The sequence below is a fragment of the Danio rerio genome, chromosome 10 (assembly GCF_052040795.2).
Source record: "Danio rerio strain M-AB ecotype USA chromosome 10, GRCz13ab, whole genome shotgun sequence".
NCBI classification, from domain to species: Eukaryota; Metazoa; Chordata; class Actinopteri; order Cypriniformes; family Danionidae; genus Danio; species Danio rerio.
Window position 1 is genome coordinate 27,007,528 of NC_141030.1, and position 15,139 is coordinate 27,022,666.

The window sequence follows — 15,139 nt, forward strand, 5'->3', positions numbered from 1 at the left end:
ATGATACTTACTGTACAACTGCAAGCACATGGAGGATATGAGCAGGGCCAGACGGAATCTGTGGACGTTTTTTGCTATTTCTGCGGAGAAGTTTAATAAAAATCTGCGGATTTCTGCGGAATTATTTTGGGAGTATCCAGCGGAGTATCATAACTAAAACTTTAATATATTAAATAAAAAGTAATAAATTACTGAATAAAAACTGAATAAATTCTGATTTACACATTTACTCTAGTAAATAAACAGAATTAATAATGGGCTAAAAATCTGCAGAAATCTGCACACAGATTCCGTGTGGGCCTAGTTATGAGACAAAATTATGAGAAATACCACTGTATTTGAAGGATACAACTTAAAAAAATTATTAAGATTTAAAAAACACTTTTCAGTGATGCGCAGAGAGATAATTGTATTAACAATATATATATATATATATATATATATATATATATATATATATATATATATATGTATATATATATATATATATATATATATATATATATATATATATATATATATATATATGTATATATATATATATAAATATATGAGTTTATTTCATGGATCTATTGGAATATTTATCCTAAAATTTTATATGGATTATTATTACTATTATTGGCAATAAAAAACTGAGTTTTTTCCTGCATGGATAACTACGGGGCAGCCACCTCCATCAAATTTTGCACTGCCTTCCAGCTTTTAAGCAAATGAGGTAGGCTTTGCTGTCATGTGCACCAACAAAACCCAAGTGATGTTCAAGCACTGGTCATTTTGGCCATTAACAATTTTGCATACTTTCAGACTGTAGTTTATTTTAAAATATTACCCATGTTATCCGTTCTTAATACAATGATGTGTATTTAGCCAAGTATTGTATGTTGCATAAGCGCACAAGCCAATGCTGTTATGGTTATCAGCTGGAGTGCCAACAAGACTCAAGGGCACTCCAGCTTATATGTACACCTCACCAGCTACTCACAAACATCATGCTTTGCACCAATCCTATCCGCTTGTTAAGTGGCGACGTGTTTGTGATGTATGTATACTGTTTCCGGGTCCAAGCCATTCATTTGAGTGGAGAAATCATTCGTTTATGATCACGTTTTATTCCTATCACACATTAAAGTTAATTTTATATAAAGTCATAGTGTACACTACAATCTCTGGGCTTGCTGCATAACAAATATCAACATTTTAACAATTTATAAAACAATGAATCACTTTCTGGCCATTGGATATTAGGCATGTACATATATATTGCGATCGTGACTTTCGAAAGTATTAAATCGCTTTTTAAACGTTTATTAGTACCATTTCATGAGTCTCCCCATTCAGTTGAATAGAGCGCTTGGACCCGGAAGCCGCTCTGCGTGACGTCACACTTAACAAGCGGATTACTCTCTACAGCTGATGACAATCTGGATTTGTCACACACGCATATCTGCAGGTCATTATTGCAGCCTCAGCTCTACGCCCAAGCCCACCTCAGCTCAGCCTCAACTACATGCCCAGGCCTTCTTCAGCTCCTCTTCCTGCCAAGGCCCGCCTCAGCTCCGCTTCCTGCCAAGGCTCGTCTCAGCTCTGCTTCACGCCCAGGCCCGTCATGGCTCGGCTCCACGTCCATGCTCGCCTCAGCTCCACACACATGCTTCGCACAGCACTGCTTCATGCCCAGGCCCACCTCAGCTCCACTTCATGCCCAGGTCCGTCACGGCTTAGCTTCACACCCAGGCTCGCCTCAGCTCAGCCTCAGCTCCACGCCCAGGCCTGCCTCAGCTCCGCTTCACACCCAGGCCCGTCACAGCTCAGCTGCACGCCTAGGCACTCCTCAGCTCTGTGCTCTGCTTCACATCAGGCCTGCTTCAGCTCTGCTTCATGCCCAGGACCACCTCGGCTTGGCTCCATGCCCAGGCCTACCTCAGCTCAGCCCCATGCCCAGGCTCACCTCAGCTCCACGCCCAGGCTCATCTTAGCTCCACGCCCAGGCTCACCTCAGCTCCAGGCCCTGGCCTTCCTCAGCTCCACAACCAGACTCGCCTCAGCTCCACGCACAGGCTCGCCTCAGCTCCACGCACAGGCTCGCCTCAGCTCCATGCACAGACTCGCCTCAGCTCTACTCCCAGGCCGCTTAGCTCAGCTCCGCTTAACGCCTAGGACCACCTCGGCTCAGCTTCATGCCCAGGACCACCTCAGGCCCGTGCCCAGGCCCGCCTCAGCTCAGGCCCATGCCCAGGCTCTCCTCAGCTCCATGCCCAGGCTCGCCTCAGCTCCAGCCCAAGGCTCGCCTCAGCTCCACGCACAGACTCGCCTCGGCTCCACGCACAGACTCGCCTCAGCTTCACGCACAGACTCGCCTCAGCTCTACTCCCAGGCCGCTTAGCTCAGCTCCGCTTCACGCCCAGGACCACCTCGGCCCATGCCCAGGCCCGCCTCAGCTCAGCCCTGTGCCCAGGCTCTCCTCAGCTCCACGCCCAGGCTCATCTCAGCTCCACGCCCAGGCTCTCCTCAGCTCCACGCCCAGGCTCATCTCAGCTCCACGCCCAGGCTCTCCTCAGCTCCACGCCCAGGCTCATCTTAGCTCCACGCCGAGGCTCACCTCAGCTCCATGCTCGCCACAGCTCAGCCTCAGCTCCAGGCCCTGGCCCTCCTCAGCTCCACACCCAGGCTATCCTCAACTCCACGCCCAGGCTCATCTCAGCTCCACACCCAGGCCCTCCTCAGCTCCACACCCAGGCTCTCCTCAACTCCACGCCCAGGCTCAGCTCAGCCCCGTGCCCAGGCTCTCCTCAGCTCCACGCCCAGGCTCATCTTAGCTCCACGCCCAGGCTCTCCTCAGCTCCACGCCCAGGCTCACTTCAGCTCCATGCTCGCCTCAGCTCAGCCTCAGCTCCAGGCCCTGGCCCTCCTCAGCTCCACACCCAGGCTTGCTTCAGCTCCACGCCCAGGCTCGCCTCAGCTCCACTCCCTGGCCCGCCTCAGCTCAGCTTCAGCTCCACGCTCATGCCTGCCTTCAACTCCAAGTCCATGCCTGCCTCAGCTCAGCAACTCAGTTGCACACCTAGGCCCTCCTCAGCTCTGTGCTCTGCTACACTCCAGGCCCGCCTCAGCTCTGCTTCACGCCCAGGACCACCTCGGCTCAGATCCATGCCCAGGCCCACCTCAGGCCCATGCCCAGGCCCGCCTCAGCTCAGCCCCATGCCCAGGCTCTGCTCAGCCCCATGCCCAGGCTCTCCTCAGCTCCACGTCCAAGCTCATCTCATCTCCAGGCCCAGGCTCTCCTCAGCTCCACGTCCAGGCTCATCTCATCTCCACGCCCAGGCTCATCTCAGCTCCACGCCCAGGCTCTCCTCAGCTCCACGCCCAGGCTCATGTCAGCTCCATGCCCAGGCTCACCTCAGCTCCATGCCCACCTCAGCTCAGCCTCAGCTCCATGCCCAGGCCCTCCTCAGCTCCACACCCAGGCTCGCCTCAGCTCCATGCCCAGGGTCGCCTCAGCTCCACTCCCTGGCCCGCCTTAGCTCAGCTTCAGCTCCACGTGCATGCCTGCCTAAGCTTAGCATCAGTTGCACACCTAGGCCCTCCTCAGCTCTGTGCTCTGCTACACTCCAGGCCCACCTCAGCTCTGCTTCACGCCCAGGACCACCTCGGCTTGTCTCCATGCCCAGGCCCACCTCAGGCCCATGCCCAGACCTACACTCCCTGGCCCGCCTCAGCTCAGCTTCAGCTCCACTCCCATGCCTGCCTCAGCTCAGCTGCACGTCTAGGCCCTCCTCAGCTTTGTGCTCTGCTACACTTCAGGCCTGCTTCAGCTCAGCTTCATGCCCAGGACCACCTTGGCTTGGCTCCACGCCCAGACCCACCTCAGGCCCCTCAGCTCAGCCCCATGCCCAGGCCTTCTTCAGCTCCACGCCCAGGCTCACCTCAGCTCCATACCCGCCTCAGCTCAGCCTTAGCTCCACGCCCAGGCCCACCTCAGCTCAGCTTCAGCTCCACGTCCATGCCTGCCTCAGCTCAGCCTCAGCTCCACGCCCAGGCCCACCTCAGCTCCCCTCCACACCTAGGCCCGCCTCAGCTTCGCTCCACGCCCAGGCCTTCTCCAGCTCCGCTCCATGCCCAGGCCCACAGCAGTAGAAAACAATTTATGTGGTTTTCTTGAACTCTACTTAATTTATACAACACTTCAGTATATCTTTTACTGACAATTATTAGCCAAAATATTCTGACTGTCTACTGCTATGCTGTATTTTTTCAACAAAAAAAGTATTAAATTAGAATAAAAGCATCAGGGAAGGTGAAAGCTCTTGACGCCTAAATTGACAACATTTGCTTATTTTTGCTAATGATTAGGTAATCAAAGTAATTTGAATGTTAGAAGAGCGTGAATTCAACATACACTATTTTGTTATGGTGTTTTATTTCCATGCCCTTTTCCTTTAATTTATTGATGGTTTTCTCAAATCTCTTTGAAAGTATTGTGTTATGGCTGTATGACTCGGACATATCCTAAAATGCTTTACATGGCTTAATGTAGAACAATGCTTAACATGTCTGCATCATTAGTCAATGCATAATATGCTTTTATTAACAAGGTGAAGGCTACATTAAATCGTAATATCATTTTCAAAATTTAATATCATTGTAACTCATCATATTAACTGCATTAAGCCAAATCAAGTGTTATGCATGACAGGCTCTAATTAGGCCTGATCTGCTTGTCTATACTGTTTTATCCACAATAAATACAGTATAATACAGAGCAAAATATTATTTTCAGCAAAACGTAGGAATTAAATGATTAGTTCACTTTGAAATTAAAATTACACCAACTTTTATTCACCCTCAAGACATCTTAGGTGAAACTGAACTAATAATTTATCTAAACCAACATATTAGTTAGATTGTCACCTCTGTTCTGTTAAAAAGCGAAATACTCAGTGAAACGCTCTCCCCATTAGACTGTAGGTCTACATGACAACATGCCTGCAGTGATGTACACTCTTAAGATCACTTAATGTGAAAATGTGCTTAAAGTACTAAGACCCAAATTCAGCATACACCAAATTACTGTATGTAATCGCAATGCAACTTCATAAACAGATAAGCCAACAAAACCATTGATAAGACTAATGCAATGCCATGTTATGCAATGCCTGTTTCAGTTTTAAAATGGTCATGTACTATCATGGGTTCAGAATAAAGGCTCTCAAAGGTGTGGGAGAGTTGCTCTGTTTATTTATAATTTTGGTTTATGTATCAGTAAATTAAAAAGTCTATATTTAAATAAAGCCTAATAAACAAATTTGTATACAAAATAATTATTTTTAGTTTTTATTTCCATGGTTAAAAAGGAATCATGGACACATATGAACATTAATTTCTGTGTTTTGCATCAGACATAAATCAACTTAATGTAAGAGGTCTAAACAAAACACTGACAATAGATGGTCAGAACGAAGGCCTGATGAGTACAACGAAACATTCCCGAGCAGTGTGTTGACCTGACTTAAAAAGTCCCCACCACGACCACCCCTCCCCCACTGGATGATGCAATCGCGCGCGGCCGCCATTTTAGTTTCTAATTGGAGCGCTGCAGGTAATGCAGAATACACTGCCGCGAGCGCGACGCAGCCGGCACCTCATCAGAGATTTCATCGAGTGATGGACGCATGATGGAGGAAAAAAAGGTAAGACTTTTTATATAAATATCATGGTAAATTTAGAATTCTGTTTATGGACCGATCACTTCAACAGATTAAGCATGCTGTTAAGATTGGTTTGGCTACTGTTATAGCAAGGCTGACGTTAGTTGTTCACTAAGGTTAACTAAGTTAATGTTAGCCAGCATATTTGTGTCGTAATTAACTTTCATTATGCTAACATAACTATGTGAAGGTCTTAACCTAAGAGCACGTGTGTTGTAAACATTTTTCATACACTTTAAGGTAAGTTAGTTAAACAATACAAACTAATGTGCTTAAAGATTTAACGTTACCAATGTCTCATGTCCATAATGGAAATGTTTAAACTTGGAGGTTACGTTAGTAATGCTGACCCCAAGTTCACGCCTGCGTTAGAATCGGCGTGATATTAACTGTTTATTTCTTCAGTGAGATTCGTGCTCCAAAAGACAGTATAAGCATGTTTTGTTAACGTTAGAGTAAGTTACTTTATTTAATACTAACGTTAGGCGCTTCTAGTTGTATATCACACGTGGCCTAATGCTAAGTTCAGTATGTGTACATTTATTGAAATTACCTTTACTTTGCTTCCATACAGATTAAACGAAGAGAGACATTCAGCTATACAGAAGGTAATTCTTATTTGTTTATAATGTATATGTTATTCATTTTTATGTTTTTATTTCATTATCTTAAATAAATACATTAGTTTGTATAATATTGCAGTTAAATTGTTCACATCATGAGTCGTTAATTTTATGACAAGTTTTACAAGTCATTTTCATGTCAAATATTAATTGTACTATTGTTGTTATTATTATTATTAATAATAAAAAACTGACATATGAATCTTTTGTCCAGGACATGGATAGTGACGCAGACTCTGTAATCCTAGAATTACCCAGTTCTACATGACCAAGAGCCTGTGATGTCCCAGAGCGAAGAAGGACTGAGAGTGTATTTGTAAGTTTCTCACTCGTGTGTGTGTGTGATGATCATTTTGTCTAAAGACTACATTTAGTGTACAGTTCCAGTAGGGCTGCTCAATCATGGGAAAAATCATAATTACGATTATTTTGGTCATAATTGTAATCACGATTATTTAAAACGATTATCAGTTGAAGTCAAAATTATTTGCCCTCCTGTGAATAATTTTTATATATATATAAATATTTCCCAAATTATGTTTAACAGAGGAATTTTTCACAGTATTTCCTATAATATTTTTTCTTCTGGAGAAAGGATTATTTGTTTTATTTTAGCTAGAATAAAAGCACGTTTAAATATTTGGAACCTATTTTAATAGCTCGATATTATTAGCCCCTTAAGCAATTTATATTTTTGAATGTCTGCAGAAGAAACTACTGTTAAACAATGACTTGCCTAATTACCCTAATTAAGCCTTTGAATGTCACTTTAAGCTGAATACTAGTATCTTGAAAAATATCTAGTCAAATATTATGGACTATCATAGCAAAAATAAAATAAATCAGTCATTAGAGATGAGTTATAAAATCTGTTATGTTTAAAAATGGGTTGAAAAAAAATCTTTCCATTAAACAGAAATCGGGGTGGGAAAGGGTCGCTAATAATTCAGGAGGGCAAATAATTCTGACATCAACTGTATATATACACAGTTATTTTCTTCCCTGTAAATAAGGAAAGGGAAATAAATACAATAGAATAAAAATATGAAGCAAACTGTGCTTTAAGCATCTGCACTGTAAGATAAAAATCTTCAGCTACAAAAGTCCTTCAGTCAAGAGAAGTGAGGGATTTTCTCCTTTTGTTGTTTGATTAATAATGAAAAAAAAAGTCAGCAGCAGGGATATTGCGCACTGTCTCTTGAAGAGCAGTGCGGCTCTGATATGGTTTTTCTTTCATATGTCTTTTAATTCTCAGCTTGTTTGTTTATTACACAAATGAGGGTTAATATGAATAATCACTAAACACCGCGCTCTGACACAAATGTCCATGTATTTGACCATTAAAGTGCTCTCATTAAGATGGCGTTAGATGTGTGTGCTCTGCTCATCTCCGAGGCTAAGCGAGCACACACAAGACAGCATGCGCTCTTTCCCGCATTTAAAAAACATAAATGATTCGAATGTAAATCAATGTATAATGCGCATTCCGTGCTGCAAACATTACATTACAGCACATGCTTTTAGTCATTCTTTGCAGAGCAACAAATGTGTACAACTGGAAAGGGGGCAGTTTATGATGAAATAATCGTTTATCTCGATTAATGTTTTTCATATTCATTAGAAGCCGAAATCGAAACCGGATTTTTGTATTTCTGAGATTGTTCGTTAACTGTCTGATTTGTTATCCATGCTATAAACATTTTAACACAACTCCATTTATCAAAGCTTAGACATTAGGGATAGCTCACCAAAACCTAAAACATTCTTCCAATTATTTACCCTCCCTTCACTTGTTTCAATTTTGTTTGTCTTTTAATAATAATAATAATAATAATTCCTTACATTAAATAGCGCTTTTCTGGGCACTCAAAGCACTTACACATGCGCTTTTCTTCTATTAAACAAAAAAAAAAGATATGTTGAAGAATATTGGAAACCTATAACTATTGACCATTTTTTATTAATTTTTTAAATTTTATTTATTTATTCATTTTATTTTTTTAGTGAACTATTATGTAAGTATATGGCAATAGCCGCATTTCCACGATCAGGCCAGTGTGAGCCAGGGCTTTTAACGGGCCAGGCCGGGCCAATCGTCCAGAAGGTTGAGCAGTGAGGCTGAAAACTTGTCGCAATTTCGCTGTCAGGCTAGTAGCTCGCAGCGCGTCACACAAACCCCGCCCCCGGAATGTCCCACAAATCAACCGTTACACAACTGTTGGCATTGTACATCGAGTGGTCTCGCCACTAACAGAGGAATGACTCAGCGCACAACCCATAATATAAAACCATAGAAATTCTCCGGTAATTGGTATAAAATGTATTTTATAACATCCTCATTTAGATAGACACAAACAATTTATCTCTGTAATAATCTTTACCAGACTCAGAAAAAGTCTGCCTCTCCATTCACTCCGCCCCAAAGCCTCAGCTGGCCCTCTTTGGCCCAAGGTATTTGGCGGGCCAAACAAGGCTGGCCGCTATTTATGTTTGTGCCAGTGTGCTACACAGCTGTGCACTTGGATGATTTGTTTCGCTCTATGGTAAATAAGCATTTAATTAATGCTCCACGTAATTGTTGTATCACCAACCTCTTGTCATATATTTGCTACATTTTTAATGCAAATCAATATTTTAAAAATTATGTCTTAAGCATCTGATTTTTCCTCGGTTTTGTGTGCTTTCATTTTCTCCATCTCACACGTGGCAAGTTCAGGCCAGAGAGTGTTTTCTTATGTAAAACATTTAAATATGTAGCAAAGGGATGCTCAAAATAATCGATTAATCGGTAACCCAAAGGGTGCGTTTGTAACCGATTAATGGTTTCAGTTAAACGATTAAAAATATTATTTTATATATTTTTAGTTTGGCTGCATAAGGGGCTGATTGAATGCGTTTTTTGCGTTAATAGGGGCATATTTTGAATGGTTTACTAAAAGCAGCAGTTGTTTTGCAAGCGGCTCATCCAAGAGCAGCAGTTTTTGTTGTCAAGACAACTACAGAGAACTTTTAAAGACAGGAGAGACTATAGTGCTCGCTGTTTCAAGTTATCCAAAGCTGTATGAATTTACAAATCTTGAATATCACAGTAGTATTAAATATTACAATTGTAACAACATAGACAGCAACACTCTTGCACAATCAATACGCAGCTGATTCAGTCGTTTCATAGTGACATAAAAAAAAGAGGACCTCGCCTTTTTTTCCTTGTCAAAAGGAGCGAGGTGCGCCTCACATTTTTGGAATGGAAAATCACGTTTGCTGTGATCAGACATATTTGTTAACTCGCGGGATGATAACGTATGACCACACGTGCCTACTGACATTTGCCAAAGAAGTAAAATGGAAGAAGAATATTGCTGTTTGATACAGACGAGTTGCCAAACCAGCGCTGATGCTGATCTCCTCCTGGATCTGCGTCATAAACACAACAAATAGGCTTTAGCTTTCATTTTACAGCTTACAAAGCATCTATGCACATTAATGCAATATCATATTTAAACAAAAAACTGTTTACAAAAAGTCAACATATGCGCGTGTTGTCATTGTCTTTTTATCATGCAGCGCGCACTTAAACCGCGAGTAAGAGAGGAAACCAAATATCAAGACGTAATCTTTAAAATAATTTTAATAATTTAATAATCTCATTAAATAGGAAGAAGCTTGACAATAACAGATGCTATCAATGTCGTAATGAATGCTTTTAAATAATGTTGCAGTTTTGACAGCAGACATCAAGTGTTTATTGAAATTCTGTCATCTGTCATAATTCTGTTCTTTACAGAAGCTTTAAACAGATGCACATGCGCTGATTCAGCCATGACGAGGCGCATTTATTGAGCATAGGCTACTATATAAGAGTTTTTATTTTTTTAATATAGTGTTCCATTACTTAAAATAACTTACATTTTAACATACAGTCTGTATATAAAATGAATGCTTAGCTTAGATAGCGGTGATCATTATGCCAGACTCATTATGCATTGCATCAGCTTATTCGTCAGTTCACATTCTTTGAATAAAGCGCCGTATTTTAGTCATTGCATTTAGTCATTAAATGATGATATTAAATAAGCAATTGTTGCTTTTTTCGATCTTACTAGACTTATTAAAAAAACATAAAAAAATTTTCTTTGGGTGGGGATGCTTGCGTATTGAATCAAAATTACATCATAAAACATCTTGCATTATATAAGACACATCTCGCATTATTGAGGATCAGTAATATTCAGAAACGGTTATTATGTACTGACTTAATTCATCTCATATGCGTTATATGGCGGTAGCTTACTATGGCAAGGAGGAGACTGCGAGTACTTAAAATGCACAATTTACTGCTTGTTAGTTTGCTGGACAGTCTTTCACTGAAAGGGATATAGCCCACATCAGAACCCAACTAGGAAAAAATTAAAGTTAAAACTCTCTCACTTTCGGAGTCCCGTTTGACCTGCTGGCGTGTTCGTGAGGTAACATTTTATCTCCTCTCTCGGCTGTTACAACAATAAAGTTACTTGTGGATCCACCTCGTCGCCGTCTAATGGATCAGCTGATTGCTCGGTCGTTTAACATCAGTGTCCTTGTCACTGCTTGCTGCACAGCGACAGAGCCACGCTGACCATTAGAGCCAATCGCAGCCTTTTTGTTAAGCGCGTGATCAATCATAGTGTTTAAGAACGCGTTTAACAACGCTTAAAAAAGCAAGCGAGATTATATTTACATTAGTTTATTTGCTTTAAATGCTCATTTTGTTCTGTGCATGTACTTGAGTGGTTTGATGCATTCAAAAAGAGTTTTCTTTAAGCAGGTAAAATTAAAGCTACAGTACATATTTTTGACTGCTTGTAATAAAGGACAAAATTGTATTACAAATAATATATATATATATATATATATATATGTATATATATATATATATATATATATATATATATATATATATATATATATATATATATATATATATATATATATATATATGAATTATAAATTTTAATACAAGAATTATTGTTGCTAAGTAAAACATTAAATTGTTAATGAAAGGCATCGTCAATACTCCTAGATATTGTATTGAACTGACTCAATGGCATTATATCTTAACCAAACCGAACTGCGAGACCACTGTAGGTTCACACCCCTATATACAATCACAGGTTTTGGTGACCATGCCTGCAGCTACACTGAATGCAGTCTGTTTAAATAAAGATGTTTGATGGGTTTTAAAACCTTGTAGGTCTCAATGGTAATGGTCTGGTACTCCTCTACCTTATATTGAATACAGAAGTTCTAATGTACATTAAAAAGCTGTGTGTCTAAAGATTGTTTGTCGTAAAAGCTGAAGTAAAATTATTTTTATTTTTTAGGTGCCTCAAGATACACCAAAAAAAGAAAGTGGAAAGTCTGAAGAGGAGGTAAAGGCAGTGGAACTTTTGGACTGCATCACTTCTGGCACGGTACCTAGTAAAAAGAAGTGTGAAGACAGCATCAGGTCAGCGCCTCGAATACTAAAGTACAGAACGTGGGAATCTGTCAAACTTCACATAAAAAATGTACATATATTTTTAATTTACATAAAAATTGGCCCGCGAGGCAATTTGTTCCGGCCCTCTAAATAGTGTGACCAAGACATCAAAAACAAATTTATTTCAGTCGAAAAACAGCCGCTATAGTTATGAAGTGATGTGCGTCTGTTCAATACAGCACGAACTGCAGTTGAAGGCTGCGCAGAGAAAGAGTCACCTAAAATTAAGCGTGTGGCACGAGCAGTCGAAAAAATTTGGATACCTAATCTTAAAAGCTTCTCAACGCCGCGTTTCTGTTGCATGGAATGAAACTGCTGCAACTAAACAAAGTTATGCCAACTGTGATGATTATGTTTGTATGAATGCAGATAATAAGAACAGTTCATTTAAATACTCACCTAATTTAAAGCTTAAATTTACGTTAGACGTGATAACCATGAAACCATGATTATTCTTCTGACTATATAATCGTACAACAAAAATCTATAATTGTTGCATCCCTAACCGTACGTTCACACCGAAAGCGGCGAGAGCGTCAAAGTAGCCTTAAGTCATTCATTTTCAATGAGAGCCGGCGGCGAGGAGCAGCGCGGCGCGTCTTCGCCGGCGTGAGCGTCGAGGAGAGTTGAAATGAAGTCAACTTTATGGTAATGAGCTATGACGCGGTTCGGCGGCAAGCAATCAGAATGAAGACGTCCATCGCTTGATAGCAGTTTAGAGAACACAGACCTGTGAACTTTGGTTCCGACCACAGTTGTTCCCAAGGGTTTGATTATTGCGGTCGCCGGATTTCCAATTATTTAACATTTTTTCCTACAGGAACATACATTAAATAAGTTACTGGCGAGTTACTGATGTTCATTAATGATATATAAATTTATCTTAAAAAAGCGGGAATCTCACGCGATGTGACAGTACAAAACAGTACTGCTGCTTCAGGATATTTCAGACATATGGACACATATTGGATAAATAGAGCAAAGCCACACCACACGCAACTTGATCTTCCATTGTTGTATGAATTTGATAAGAAGTGCGCAACATTTTCACGCTAGAAACATGTTTTATGCAGGAATGTAACTGATATGCTGCAACGGCTCCTTTAAATATGAGATCAATGTAGCGAGTTTTGAGTTTCGAGTTTTCGACCTTGGACGCTCTCGCCGCTTTTGGTGTGAACGTACGGTAATTGTTATGCAGTTCAAAACACAACATGTAAAAGTGTCTGAATGTAGAAGAAGCCAACTTAAGAAATGTACTGCTTTTGTTGTGCTCTGAAATACAACATTTGAATCTGTTTGTGAAAATAAAGTCTACAGTGATGTTATGTAGTTTCAAAATACAATATATTAACATTTTAATGTAGAAAAACACAACATGGGCGTCTTAAGGAGAAAAAATGCAGCATATTGGCTCTTATATGCTGTTGTGGCATCACTCATATTGCAAGTCATATCTCACCGGCCCCTCAATTGGGATGCTTTTCATGAACTGGCCCCCATGACAAACTAATTGAATAGCCCTGTCATAGAGCAAAACAGACGGCAAAATGGGAAAATGCAAGTTTGCATACTCCTGGTTAAAGAAAATCAAGTTTAAACAGTGGCTGAAGCCTGTCGCTAAAAACAATAACGTAATTTTTTCTTTAAAGCTTTGTTTCTTCTAAGCTTATCTAAGTTCTGTTGCAGGGTTGTGCTCCATTCATTTATTTAACTACAACTTTTTACTAACAACTGTTTATTACGTTAAAGGTTACTGATACTGATTAGAACTTGCAGTGGCGATGAGGTCTTAAAATATTCTGAGAAGGTCTTAAAGTCTTAAAAAGGTATTGAAATTTCCTTTAGAAATCCTGCATATACCCTGTAAAAAAAAAAACTATTTGTACAATGAGATTTCCAAATGTTGTACTACAGCGGAAATGTTTGCCTAAATGAAATGTGAAATAAAGTTCAGGGCAAATGATTTTTGCCAAAGAAGTTTATTGGAATGAAATTCATTTGAATTTTAACGCTTTTGCAATACAGTAGCGCATTACTGAAGTCAAAACAGACAGAATTGGTGTTATCACAAGCACCGCTTGCTGTGAGGTAAGAATGACCAACTGGCTGATGATTTGGCAGCCTTCCTCAAACAGTTATGTGAACGATTTCTGATTTACTTCGTGTGTTGCTTGTATGTTTGATGTGAGGTCCCCACTGGTAACCTTTAAAACACACACACTCGCATAAATTAGTCATAAATTAGCATATCAATGCATTACGTCAGAGGTCCCCAGTAGGCTGTTCAACCTGTCCAGGTCCCCAGCAGTTGGTAAAATGTCAGGTCAGTCTTCTGGGGCTTAAACTAAAGTTTTCAAGTGATATTTAGTATAACAGCTGAAAATGGAGTGTGGATCAGTTTTTACTTTGTCTGTAGACCACTCAGAAAGGGTGGTTCCCACCAGGCTGCATGTTGTCATGTGTCCCTACTTGGTAGCAAATGCAAGTATGTGTGTGTGTGTGTGTGTGTGTGTGTGTGTGTGTGTTACAGCTTAGTGAGAGATAGATAATGATCAGTTTCTGATATTAATCTGCAATTGTCTCATGTGCTCAGGATTTTGTTATGAGAAAGTCTAATGTTGCTGCAGTCTGGATTGGTCTGAATGACATTGATGTTGAGGGCACATGGAGATGGGTTGATGGAAGTGCACTGAAAAATGAGTAAGAAATCACCAAACTGAACTAATTATTATTGAATAAATGATTCTCACAGCCGTTATCATAACATGCAGAAAGCAGCACTAAACTTCTGATTCTGATTTGTAGTTCGAGCTTCTGGGCATCTACACCTAAAGAACCAAATAGTGGCACAACAGAGAACTGTGCTGCGTCTTCTGATAAAGTGACAGAATGGCTTACTACTTCAGGGTGGTCTGATGTCTCATGTGACAGAACATTTCAGTGGATCTGTGAGAAGAATATTTCACAACTCATATAAAACTTTAGTGATAACTGACTTATATGTAAAGCAATGTTTCTCATCCCTAATCCTTGTAAATCTCCAACTGCTGCACACTTTCTGATTTCTTCTAATCAGTTCAGTCTGATATGCTAAATTACGGACTCAAGAGGAATGTTTCCATCCAACCATAATCACCTTTGAAAACTGATTTTTTTCTTTCCATATTACATAGAGTCATGGTTACCTTCAAGTTTTCTGTTTTATTATTCAGTTTTACATCACTAGTCTTTGAGCATCATTCCAGTAAAACAGAAGTTTCAATAAAATCAAACATTAAAAAGGCATTTAC

The 15,139-nt window shown here is 40.5% G+C and overlaps 3 protein-coding genes and 1 long non-coding RNA gene across 24 annotated transcripts in view; 3 read left to right on the forward strand and 1 right to left on the reverse strand.

Moving 5' to 3' along the window:
• Positions 1-15,139, reverse strand: part of cadm2a (cell adhesion molecule 2a) — a 755,249-nt gene that overhangs the window by 225,483 nt on the left and 514,627 nt on the right.
• LOC147842065 (uncharacterized) overlaps positions 1-15,139 on the forward strand; it is a 42,923-nt gene that overhangs the window by 2,673 nt on the left and 25,111 nt on the right. The gene's annotated exons all lie outside the window — the stretch shown is intronic.
• Positions 1,450-5,318, forward strand: LOC147842066 (uncharacterized). Its single transcript, XM_087270613.1, has 3 exons — positions 1,450-2,057; positions 2,104-2,224; positions 2,428-5,318. The coding sequence occupies exons 1-3, from the start codon at positions 1,879-1,881 to the stop codon at positions 4,132-4,134; spliced, it is 2,007 nt and encodes a 668-aa protein (XP_087126739.1). The 5' UTR covers positions 1,450-1,878; the 3' UTR covers positions 4,135-5,318.
• Positions 5,574-8,227, forward strand: LOC147842067 (uncharacterized). Its single transcript, XR_015501137.1, has 4 exons — positions 5,574-5,687; positions 6,280-6,313; positions 6,543-6,804; positions 7,282-8,227. It is a non-coding gene; the product is annotated as an uncharacterized LOC147842067 (long non-coding RNA).

Bases quoted from the DNA above. Each gene is read 5' to 3' on its own strand.
- LOC147842066 (XM_087270613.1), top strand. From the start codon at position 1,879: ATGCCCAGGACCACCTCGGCTTGGCTCCATGCCCAGGCCTACCTCAGC. The intron at 2,058-2,103 runs GCTCGCCTCAGC...CTCCATGCACAG, and splicing joins CGCCTCAGCTCCACGCACAG to ACTCGCCTCAGCTCTACTCC. The intron at 2,225-2,427 runs GCCCATGCCCAG...GCCCATGCCCAG, and splicing joins CCAGGCCCGCCTCAGCTCAG to GCCCGCCTCAGCTCAGCCCT.